The sequence below is a fragment of the Mixophyes fleayi genome, chromosome 5, assembly GCF_038048845.1.
Source record: "Mixophyes fleayi isolate aMixFle1 chromosome 5, aMixFle1.hap1, whole genome shotgun sequence".
NCBI lineage: Eukaryota > Metazoa > Chordata > Amphibia > Anura > Limnodynastidae > Mixophyes > Mixophyes fleayi.
Genome location: NC_134406.1, coordinates 178098813 through 178111224, shown reverse-complemented (window position 1 = coordinate 178111224; position 12412 = coordinate 178098813). Strand labels below are relative to the sequence as shown.

Here is a 12412-nt window from a genome sequence, read left to right as displayed (position 1 = left end):
GGGCAGAGGGGGCATGTGTGTAATATATGTGGGCAGAAGGGGCATGTGTGTAATATATGTGGGCAGAGAGGGCATGTGTGTAATATATGTGGGCAGAAGGGGCATGTGTGTAATATATGTGGGCAGAGAGGGCATGTGTGTAATATATGTGGGCAGAAGGGGCATGTGTGTAATATATGTGAGCAGAAGGGGCATGTGTGTAAAATATGTGGGCAAAGGGGCATGTGTGTAAAATATGTGGGCAGAAAGGGCATGTGTGTAAAATATGTGGACAGAGCGGGCATGTGTGTGTAAAGTATTCAGGCAGAGGGGGCATGTGTATGTATTCCAGCTGTTATCTTCTGTGTGGATCCTCCTCTCATCAATCTATTCCTGTCTCTCCTACTGGCTATCTGGGGTAGTAGGTTGTTGTTCTGAGTCATCCACCTTCTGGAGCCATTTCTGTATTCTCGGGGTATCGACTTCCAGTTCCAGGCCTAAACCAGGTTCTGAGTTGTCCAGGGCAGGTTCCAGGCTTAGTCTGTTCAGGAGGTTACCACCCCTGTATATCCTGTGCCTGAGTTCTGAGTCTTTCCAGTCCCAGTTGTGGTACTATATTTGCTTGAGTCTCTGAGTTCTTGGAGGTACTGAGTCTCTGGTCGTGGGTTCAGGTCCCCCCTGTTCCTTCATCCAGGTTCCAGTCCATCAGCTCCAAATTCCAGGCATTTATTTCAGTACGGGGTCCAGTACAGCATTCCTCCTCCTAACTTCCAGTATACGGGATTAGAGCAAGCTCTATGACCAAGGCATTCATCCGGCCTCCCAGTTTTCATTACACTACTGCCACAGCCAGACCCAGGGGTCCCGAGACGGATCCAAGAAACTCTATTGCCGTGACAACACTGTGCCATCATGCTGACAGTATTTCCATATTCTGAGCCTGATTCATCTTTGGACATAAGTCCATTTGCCTGACATATCTGAAATAGCGTGATATAGCTCTGCGCATGCTCAGAAACGGAGATTAAGCCAATGAACGCAACTACGTGCAATTCATGCAAATGAAATGGCTGCCTACGAGTTAAAGGGAAGAAAGGGTAGGGAAGGGGTGGATAAACATAGACAATGTACAGTACAGGCGTACCAAGGGTGTGCATTTGCAGATGCAGCCAATTCAAGTACCAGGTAAATAAATACAATTAAGTACGTGTTTTTTAGCCATATAGTTTGTACCAGCCAGATGGGGGAACTATAGGCGGTACAGCCAGTGCACAGCACTGGGGCCCATGAAGGTAATGGGGCCCGTTGCACCGCCGGATTAATGGGGGGCACAGGGGTCTTGTGTCCCGGGCTCCCCTCTCTTATGGGTCCCTCCGCTGGTCGGATCACCTGGTAGTTGGTGATCCGCTTCTTTTTTAGCTTGGTTGGCTGTGGTGCCCGCCTGATGCGCAGTGACATCTTGCGCAGGCCCAGTGTGCTTGCACTGGTCGCGCAGAGTGCAAGTAATGGAGGGGGGAGGAGCATAGAAAGATGCATCCTTGGGAGAAGAGACGGAAACTTGTGAGTGACAGTGAACAAAGAGTCAGCATGAAGCAGAGAGAACAGCAGAGAGTGAGCGAAGAGTTAGCATGAAGCAGAGACTGAAAGTGAGTACTGAAAAGTATAATTTATAAAGGATTTTTGTATTAACTGTTTTATCAAGAAATATAATTATAATAAGGAGCGTACCGTAAGTGCGCTCTCAGTTATACACTCACTGAAGTCTGCTAATTTCACAACCATTACTTGAAAGACAATGTATTTTTCTAGTAGGCCATGCCCTTCTTGATACCCAAAAATCAGAACTGTTCTTTTAAAATTGAGACTGTTGGCACCAGAGGCAGAACTACAGGTGGTGTGCGGAAGGTGAACAGCATTTAATTTAAAAAAATATATATACTTATCAATGGTAAAGGGGGGCAGGGGGCACAGTGTGATGGTGATGGGGGGCAGGGGGCACAGTGTGATACAGAACGGGCACAGTCTGATCCAGAAAGGGCACAGTGTGATGGTGAAGGGGGCACAGTGTAATACAGAAGGGGCACAGTGTAATACAGGATGGGCAGAGTGTGATACAGAAGGATGAACAGTGTGATACAGAAGGGGCCTATATTATATATTTATATTTGTTATATGTGAAATTTGAAGTAAACAAAACAATACTATACATTTTTGTTTTTGTGTGCGTGCGTGTCTGTGTGTGAGGGGACCCAAAGCAATTTTTTGCACCTGGGCCCATGACTTGCTAGTTCCGCCTCCTGGTACCAGCTACAGGGCAGATGTAACTGCCGACTAATAGTGATGACTGACAAAGCATAGTCTTTGCTTTAAAAACTATATGTATGTCAGCACAGAGCTAGCTAGCACAGAAGTTATGTATGCAAGAAGATAGACTATAAAAATGCATTGTATGTACAATACGCATTAAGAACATCCTGATTTATGTATTTAGGATTAAAAATAAGAAAAACTTTTTTTTAACAATTATTTTTATTAATGGATTAAGTTTATAGCATTAAGAGTTGTTAATTTATTTTATAATGTATATTTTTTGTGAATGCATTCAGATGTGCCATTACATTGCATATAAGCATGTGTGTGTTGCGTACTGTGTTCTGTCTGTCTACATACTTTTACCCAGATTCAAATGGAAATGTGATAATTTTTTTTAAATACACAAATTGTGTGCAGGTTGCGTCTGAAGATGAATCAGGCTCACTGTGAACAATAACTTAAACATATGTGCCTTTCTGTGTTTGATCTGTTGTACAAAATCTCATCTTCTTTACTCTACAGTAAACCAGGTACACACGATTAAATGTGGTTGTTCACCATGATCGCCAGACAAGGTCAGTGAACAATTTGGCCACACGTGTAACAATTCAAATAATAATCCACACACACAGCAATATAGGTATTCTATAGTTCTACCTGAGTTGCTGCAACACCACATAAATTCTGATCCAGCCCAAACCGAAATATCTGTGCAACATTAGGCAAAAAGTAGGTTAAAGTGAAATTGTCTTTGTTTTTCTAAATATGTTTAGGAAAGTGATTTATTTATCAAAATATACAGAATGGTTTAATCAATTTTAAGAGTGCATTAAAGGGGCAATCTTGTCCAGTATACTATATTATATGATTTCTTGTCTCACATTTTGGTCCTCCCTCCTATTCCTCCATCCCTCTATGAATATAAATTATGGAAATTATTGTTGTACTTATATGACACCCTAATACAAGCCGCATAAATAATTTAAATGGGTGTCGTTAGGAGCACCCCACAAACATTAGCATATAGTACAATCTAGCACACTACTACCCATCAATCACAGTTAATACACAATGCACAACCAGCAGTCAAAGGGTTATTGTCTAATCAAGGCCTGTGAATTTGTGTAGATCATCACAGAAATATTTATTACAGTTTAGAAGGTAAACTACTGCCTAAATATAAAAAGCATAATAACAATTGCATACTTCTAAACATCCTAACAATTACAAAATAAAAACTATTAATAGAAAACGTATACATCAGTTATCTGCTTCTGGGGCAGCATAAGTATTGGATTTCAGAAATATATTGTTTGAACCTGATTACTAATTATAACCTAGACTTTTTGTTGCCTTTTGGTGTCAGATGTGAAAAGATTTTCCCTTTCTTTAAAAAGGCTGTTTTATGAAAAATACTACTTTTGTGCAAATTTTACAGGAAAGTGGATGGATTTGTGGGCCAAGACGTGCCACCAGTAGGCTGGAAAAACTTTTAGCAGCAGGGGGATGGGATTAGGCAGATCAGGGGCTTTCATTGCTGAGTAAAAATTAGGAGCATGAGTGAACCTGATTTTGAATCAACATGCCAAAATGATTTTGTGAATTAGATTATTTAGATGATAATAGGATACAGAAGGGACATGTAGGGAGGGGTTCCCTGCTTTATATAGGGGTGCTGTGATTTGTCTACCACCTCTGAGGTACTGGAGATTGGGCATCATTATATACTTTTAATCTGAAGCGTTTTGCACCTTTGAGTTACATTTCTGCAGAAAAGTGCATTGCTAGGTGCACGATGAACAATTTAATAAAACCCTTCAAACAAACGAAAGCAATACATGTAATAAAGACAATCCTCATCTGCCCCTATTGTCATGATTAATAAATTAGGCTAAACTTATTTCTGAAGATAAATTGAAAAGTGATGTGATTATACATCGAAGTGACCTTCCAGACTTTCCAAGATGCATATTTTCAGGATAATCCACAAACCTAAGAACATATTGAGTTTCTGGGGACAGTGGGCACTCAGAAATGTGACAAATCAATCTACTTGGAAAAATAAAGTAAGGATCCATATTTTTTACAGTTTGTGAATGACCTTTATAATAATAAATAAATACATTGTTAAAAATTGTTAATGCCACGGGTCAATGCCTCTCTACCCTACAATCTGAGGCATAATACAATGAGTAGAATATTCTCCTGTTCCCCTCCCCATTCCCATAACCTCCCTTTCCTTCCCCTATTGTTCGTCTCCCCCCTCCCTCTGAAAAATAAAAACAAACAACATTTTTCTTTTTCTTTTCCATAAATAACATACCGGATTTTAGAGAATCAATCTAAGTCTTTCTATTATTATGTGTAAACTCTATTGAATTTCATATGTATACAGTATGTATATACATTCTCTTGGTATGTTTCAATCTCATTGTTTTGTTTTGAAAACCCCCCAATAAAAATTACTTTAAAAAAATAAAATAAAAAATTGTTAATGCATCAATCCCATGAAAAAATGTGTGAGGCTATAAGAAGAATCTTGGTACTTACAATGTTCCATTAATTTCTTCAGGCTGCTATTAATGATTTATAATTCCGCACAGTGTCACATGACTACCATGGCAACCTCAGTCACATGGCACATGATGTTTTGAGCAGGGGGGTTTTTGAACTCCTTCTGTTTGCTCTGTGTACTATAAAATCTCCCCCTCTGCCTTCACATGAGCTGCTGACAGATGTGAGCCTGTGTTTGTGTGACTGACAGCCATACATTGCACCCTCCAGAGAGATTTTAAAAGGGAAATAATTATTTGTAGAATGACAGTTAAGAAAAATGATGCATGCTTAAAAGGTACTTATCCTGTTTTTTTTAAAGAAAAAAATGTCTATTTATGGTTTTGCTTTAAAAATTAAATATAAAAATAAAGATATCTTTTAAAATTGTTACATATAGAAACATGCATTATTCATAGACTAAATCATGTTTCTATTATTCTCTTTTGTTATCACTACCCTGAGATTGCAGTAACAGCACAAAAATTGCAGCGGTACTCGTACCACCTCGATCCTTGTTAAATAGGCTCTCCCAAGCAATCACTGGTAAAACCTGGGGAATATTATCACTGGCAGGGGTCACACTAGGCGAAAACAGTGCTATCACCAGTTGTAGCTCCTTGATGTATAAGGCAAAACCCTATCACCATAAAGAAAACTGTACAGCAACTCAAACTCTCTCCACCAAAAATGCAAATGCTAGTGTGTTTTGTGGTTCAATCCCCATTTATTACAAAATGCTAGTAAAAGCATGTTGACGTCTGTGGGTAAGGACCTTTAATGGAGCGTATGCCAGAATTTGGCACTACATCATTTTAAGTTGACATGTATATGCATTGCCATGTACTCTAAGTTGCATGCATCTTTATCTAGGATGCGCCCAAGATGGACTCCAATCTGCCATATACACTGAACAAAAAAACTCTATAATTAAAATAATAATAGTTTTGGTACTGTGCCGAATAACCTTTTCACAGCTTGCTCCACAAAAGTAACATCACAGAGAATTTCGTGCTTCCAACTTTGTGGCAACAGCTTGGGGAATGTGTTTCCTGTTTCGGCATGACAATGTCCCCAGTGCACAATGCGGGTCCATCAAAAATGTTTTCCCGAGTTTGTTGTGGATTCTTATGTATAGACACTTTAGTTTTATTTTTCTTGCAGTATGGGGGACTAAAAAAAGGCTGCTAAAATCAGTTGCAATTTGGTTTTTTTTAAGATTTTTACAGGAAACAGCTTGTTCATGGGAATGGTTCATATAGAAGATTTCCATCTTAAAGATGCAACAATCTAAACTAGCTATACACTGGCTGATGTCATAGATATATAGCGGCCTATTTATCAATTTCTGTGTTTGCTCTGGAGACTTACCGACTCCTAACGCTGTTATTCGCTGCTTGTTTTCAGAGCTCTTTACCATTCTGCAGGAGCCAGGACTGCTCTTCTGAATAGAGGCTGTCCAGGCAAAGAAGTTTATCTGTTTATGAATATATTTAATCAGTGATATGATTGTGTAATCCTATTCTTTGATGTTTTGCAGGACCCCTCTGACCTGAATGGAGCAGCCAGTTCTATCTCTCACTGAAGCAATGGACATGCTCCTCGGCACTCCCACTCTGTCAGACTCCAGAGTCTGACTTCCAGTCTCCATACTTTCCACCCCGATACCCTCAGCTACACTTATCCTACTCCCAGAGCCAGGAATCTGGATACCCCCACCAGGAAAACCCCTACACTGGCATAAACCCCAATCCTCCAGTAGACAGAATTACACACACACACAGGGGAGCCAACAGGAAGAGGCAGGGTTGGTCTCTCAGGCTCAAAGGGAGTTAGCCTGGATCTATGAAGGGGCTATGGTTGCATGTCTATTGTCCAGGTGGAGGAGACGAGGAGAGTGTAGCTTGTCAGGGTAGGGATCTGAAAAGATCCCTCTACTCTGTCTCCAATAGGCCTTTATAATGAGATAAAACCTGCTAACGCCACACACACATTGTTACATAAGAAAACTGTCAGACTGCATCTATAATTGATCCCATCCAACATCTGATAGATCCGCAAGAAATGTAGCTCACGATTGGCAGTCATTAGGTGCCCATATGAGCTGCCATTTGCGGACTGACAGATTTAAAATAATCTAACATCGGCAGTCCACGTCACAGTGTATACTGTGATACTTAAGTCAACCTGAGGATGTAAGATAAACACTAAAATGTATGAGTTCAATACAATGAGCAGATAAACTATTTAAGTGTGCTTGCTCTTCCGGGAACACTGGAAGGCTCCATGAAGTTTGGGAGCATCCCTGATATTCCGGGAGAGCAGACAAGTATGATTTCAAGGTAGACACCATGCTCCTCCAAGTAACTTTTACTTGCACCACTGGAAGTCGAGGAGGGAGATATTTCCATCATTAATAAGAATTTTTTCAGGGCTGCTATGCTTTGAGCTTCAATACACATCACACTACTTCAGAACTGTAGGGTGGACACTACATACCCAATATGATATGACCATTGGACAATTTTTTCTTTTAATTCTTTTAAACAGCAAGTACAAATAAAAAAAAGGTAAACACAACATAGGGGAGGATGATCAATGTGCAATTGTAAGATATTTATGATGCTTAACTTCAATAAAGAAAGGAATCTAGCACATATAGCAATAATAGTGGTATTTATGTGGTTGATTTGAATCATAAACCAGAAGTGCTTTCATGGACAGAAACTTCTAGAGATAAATCTTCGAAAAGCAGGACTATTTGTTAATATTAGAATCCATCATTGTCTTCAGGGATGTGATATCACTTGCAGTTGGCTTGAATGAAAACGTTGTTTGGATCCTGTGGAATTACTTTCTGGTCTGTGCTCTGAGTCAGAGACGTCCCAGCTTGGAGTCTCAATTAGGAATGCAGAATAGCCTGCTCTATGTGACGCTTTTGGAGACATGTGAACCATTTTTCAGTAGGCAATACGAGATTTCAGTCCAATAAATATACTACCTTATTTTGTGTTCCTTAAAAACTGTAGAAAAAAGGAAAGCAGCAGATTGTAATTGATCACAGTCAATGCACAATCTGGACTACCCAGAATGGATTATTTTATATTATATAATTATATATGTATTATTAAGGTATTAAATGTTTTTAATTTTGCTATACATTGTATGTGGCTTTTTTAACGAGCGGCATAGATATATCTAACATACAGAAAGGGAGAGATCAAAAAAGCGATCCCTGTCACAGCTGCCCAATACCACAATAAATGCCACAACATTCAATATATCACAGATAATACAACAAAGGTATATAGGCGCATTTAACAAGTTCACCACAGAATAGAAAAGAAGAAAAGTCCATCAATGTTCACACAAATCAGAACGCTTCTCGTAGGTCCAGTTTATGCAATCTTCTTTACAGGTGATATCAAGAAGCAAATGTCACATGGAAGAGCTTAAATTTGTCTTTTATAAAACTCTCCAAATGTTATGATCCGTGAAAATTTGGGAGAAAGGGAATAAATGGATATCAAATTAATATTTCCATTAACAAAAATCCATCTTCCTTAGTTCTATTTCAAAAAGTAACATATATCCACTTCACCGTGTGTAAACTAACGGTTACTTAACACCCCACACAGGTGAAGTAAGTGAGAAAATGAGATGAATCACTTACACAGTGAAGTTAATCCGCTGACTGATATTCACAATCGTGCCTGATTCAATTACCACACGGTGCTCACTCGCAATATATATAACGAGAGAAATATACAAAAAGAATCTGGCATAATATCATCAGGGTTTATTTCGCATAATTTAAAAGCACCACAATAAAATTCTCTTATCATATACGGTATCCCAACATAAACAACAAGTGGACCCGTACCGGACTTAAGTGAAGAGTCAGCGTGTAGATTGAATAGCTCCCGGGCATTCTCCGCTAGACAGTCCTCTCTCCTCCGGCTTGTGTAACACTGCTGTCAAGTGGGCGGATCCGCGCCTATATACCTTTGTTGTATTATCTGGCATAGATATATCTGTTTACTTAATTTGTCTACAATGTGTAAAGTCATACTTTAGGAGAAAAGTAGTTCTTATAATTACATTTACCATCAAGTTTAATTACTTTTAGCAGAAACTTATGTAGATCCATGCATGGCTCCCAGAAAGGCAGCCCACTTACTGACAGGAACCAGTATAGGAGCCTTCATAAATCAATGACGTATTCGTATACATGTTAGTTCGTTCTTAAAGAGAAAGATAGAAATCCCTGGCCGACATCTCACACAAACATAATGTCACACAATGTATTATATTCAAGATTAGTGGGCGTTATCTTACAAAAGTTATTCACCTACGGCTTAACTCTGCAAGTCTCGTAGGATTTGACCATGCACAGTGGACCTGAAACTCAGGTTTGGGATTTCAGTTCCACTAATAAAATAAACTGTAAACATATAGATAAAAACATAAAAGAATACAAAATGTTAAGCTATTGACAATTGAAAAAAAATGCATTATTGAAGTAATAAAGGATTTTTTTCAGTTTTTTTCTGTTATCATCATCCCGCTGGAAAAAAATTGTCAACTGTTTTAATCAAGTTGATGCTACAGTTTAACCAGTAAATATAACACACATTTTTGAGTAGAATAATACACGTGTATATATATACTGAACAGCATTAAAACATTACAGTAAAAAATGTAATAAACAATGGAGAAAGCAAAAATGTCTGTGTATGAGGTGCAATAAAAAATATAATATGTTTTTAGCACATCTATAAAATGAGAGGCATTACAGACATGGCACAGCTGTGTTTTCAAAAGAAGTAGACAGTTGGTTGAACATAATAGTCTTTTTGCATAAAATAAGTTTAGGGCATACGTTACTAATGTATCAGCAACAACAAGGTATATTTTGAGTGAAGCAGACATTTTGACATACAGTCTAGCGGCCTGAGTCATTAAGGAGAGCAAAGCACAAAAAAGGAGTAACTTTGCACCTTGGCAAAACCATGTTGCATTGAAGGGGGGGTAAATTGAAAATGTGGGGATATATTTATAGTTGGGGTAGGGCATGTCCTAGATCAACTTTAAATTTCAGTTGGAAAAATAAAGCTATCAAGTGTTTTGTGCTACATGACAAAAAAAGCCAGTATTATTTATGTGCAAAATAAAAAAACTAATTTGCACCCCTTGCATTATAACATGGTCTGTCAAGTGTACTACTTTTTCTGCCTTGCTCTCCTTAATGGCTCTAGGAGTTTATCCTCAAAATGCTAAATGATACAAAATAAGAATAGTTTGGAAGGTACAAATGGCAGGGGGTGGGGACTGCCCTCTAAAAGTATAACCTTTTGGAAATTACCCAAGGGTGTTAGATAATTTCTGTATTTTTAGCTGCCTATTTTGACTTCAGAAATTCCTGTTCCGGAATAGTGGTCCTAGAGACTTTGGCACACTAAGGCCTGTTTCATAGCGCATCAATAAAAAGAACTGGCTAGGGCATTTATATAACATATGTAAAAAGACACCTATGTCTCCTGGGACAAAGTCACCTGTCACATTTAATTTTGCAATGTGAGTGGTAATATATAAAATCAATGTTACCTTTGTCATAGATTTCCTTTAAGACTCCCCTCTTAATGAGCTCCTCTCTGCTCTGTCTCGTTGAGATCTTTCGCTCCAGTGCTATGATGAAAAATAGCACAGAACGTTTAGCAAAACACAAATACATAATAACGTCAATTCATCATAACAACATTTCCAGATCAATATTTATAACAACACTTCATGGATGGCAAAGTCTCATTAATGAACGTAGACCTGGAGGACCTGAATCTGGTGGCCATCAATTGCTTCACACCTGTATTTGTTTCAAAATGAACCTGGATTGCAGTATAAACCTCACATGTAGATCAAAAATATTGACAACCTTGCAATCTAAATATTAAATTAACAACAGTATTTGGTCTCCACAATTCTTTCTTGTTAATATACATAAACTTTGTTTTTCATTCACAATACTCTATATCCTTTTAAATGAGAAAAGAACAATAAATGGCATTGACAGAATTGTTAATACCACGGGCCAGTGTTTCACAACTTCAACCCTCAAGTCACTATAAAGGATATCCATGCTTGAATACAGGTGATTTAATTACTTCCTCAATAATTTTGATTTAACCAAATGTGCACAAACATGGCTATCGCCAAAAGATGAAATGTTAGGGGGCTAATAACACTGGATTTGGGAACCACTGCCCTAGATTTTGGTAGCAATTCATTTGGTCAAAATAACTGCAAACAACTGCTTTATTATATCCATGGATGATCTTCCTGCACCTCTATACTGGCAGTATGGTCCATCTACTCTTCTTGACTTCTTGTTCAAAATGCTCCAGTTCTCCCCGATGTGAAGGTGCCTTCTCCAAATGCTGTTTTCAGATCTCTTCACAGGTGTTCTATGGGATTTAGGTCTGCACTGACACTTCAGAACAGTCCAGCATATTAAACCATTCCTGGGAGCTTTTGAAGTGTGTTTAGGGTCATTGTCTTGCTAGAAGGTCCATGACCTTCAACAGAGACCAAGCTGACATTTGGTTCAACACTACACTGCACAATGGCATAGTAATCTCTAGATATCATAATGCCATGCACACGTTTAAGACACCCAGTGCCAGATGTAGCACAGCAATCCCAAAACATCACTGAACCTACTCCATTTTGGATGTAGGGAAGGTGTTCTTTCCATTTCGTTTTCTGTAAATATATGAATGATGTGCTTTACCAAAACACTTTAGCTTGCCCTCATCTGTTCACAAGACATTCTCCCAAAAAGAATTTGGCTTGTTTGGCTGTTTTGTAGCAAACTAGTCGGGCGTTCTTATATTTCTGTCTCTCAGCAAGGGGGCATTCCCAGGCCTCCTACTTTATAAATCTCTTTCATTGAGTTGGTGACAATTTGTAGCCTTGAGATTGTCCATACCTGACCACAATCTTCTATCTGACATCCTCAGACAATTCTCTGGCTTTCCTTCCTTTCTTCATGTAGTACTGCCAGTGACACAAAACAGGATAATGAGTCCTTTTCTCTATTCAATCTCATTTAATGAATTGTTTTTATAATACTGCAAACCAAATAAATGTGCATGTAGATAACAAAATATTTTTTTTCATTTCAACAATTTTCTGCAAGAAATGGCGCTTTATTAGGAAAAACTGCAACGGTGCCAATATTTTTGGGCACACTGTAAATTAACCAGAACTCTTCAATGAGATTGGTGTCTCAGGATGGATCCGCATAGAGGAAATAATGATTTGGCACAGTTAAAAGATGTCAAAGCAATGTGATGCCTAGCTATGGGTATACAATAGAAATATTGAGAGTAACTTTAGAACACAAGCAGGTTATCCTAATAGAGGGAAGGCAAAAAATAACTACATCATTCTGCAATCTATTAAATAAAAAGGTAAAAAGTTACTGCTTAGCATATTTTTAGGGCTAAGTAGGTACACTACTTATTACTGGTTCTCAACTTTTACTATATTGCACAACTCAAAGACAAAT

General features: G+C 38.4%; 1 protein-coding gene across 8 annotated transcripts in view; it reads right to left on the bottom strand.

The window, feature by feature from the left end:
* The window catches only part of PHACTR1 (phosphatase and actin regulator 1), a 353512-nt gene that overhangs the window by 65807 nt on the left and 275293 nt on the right, over window positions 1-12412 (bottom strand). For all 8 annotated transcript variants that reach the window (XM_075213080.1, XM_075213081.1, XM_075213083.1 and 5 more), the window contains one exon: window positions 10453-10533. In XM_075213080.1, coding sequence (XP_075069181.1) covers window positions 10453-10533 — 81 coding nt within the window. The remainder of the gene's footprint in view (window positions 1-10452; window positions 10534-12412) is intronic.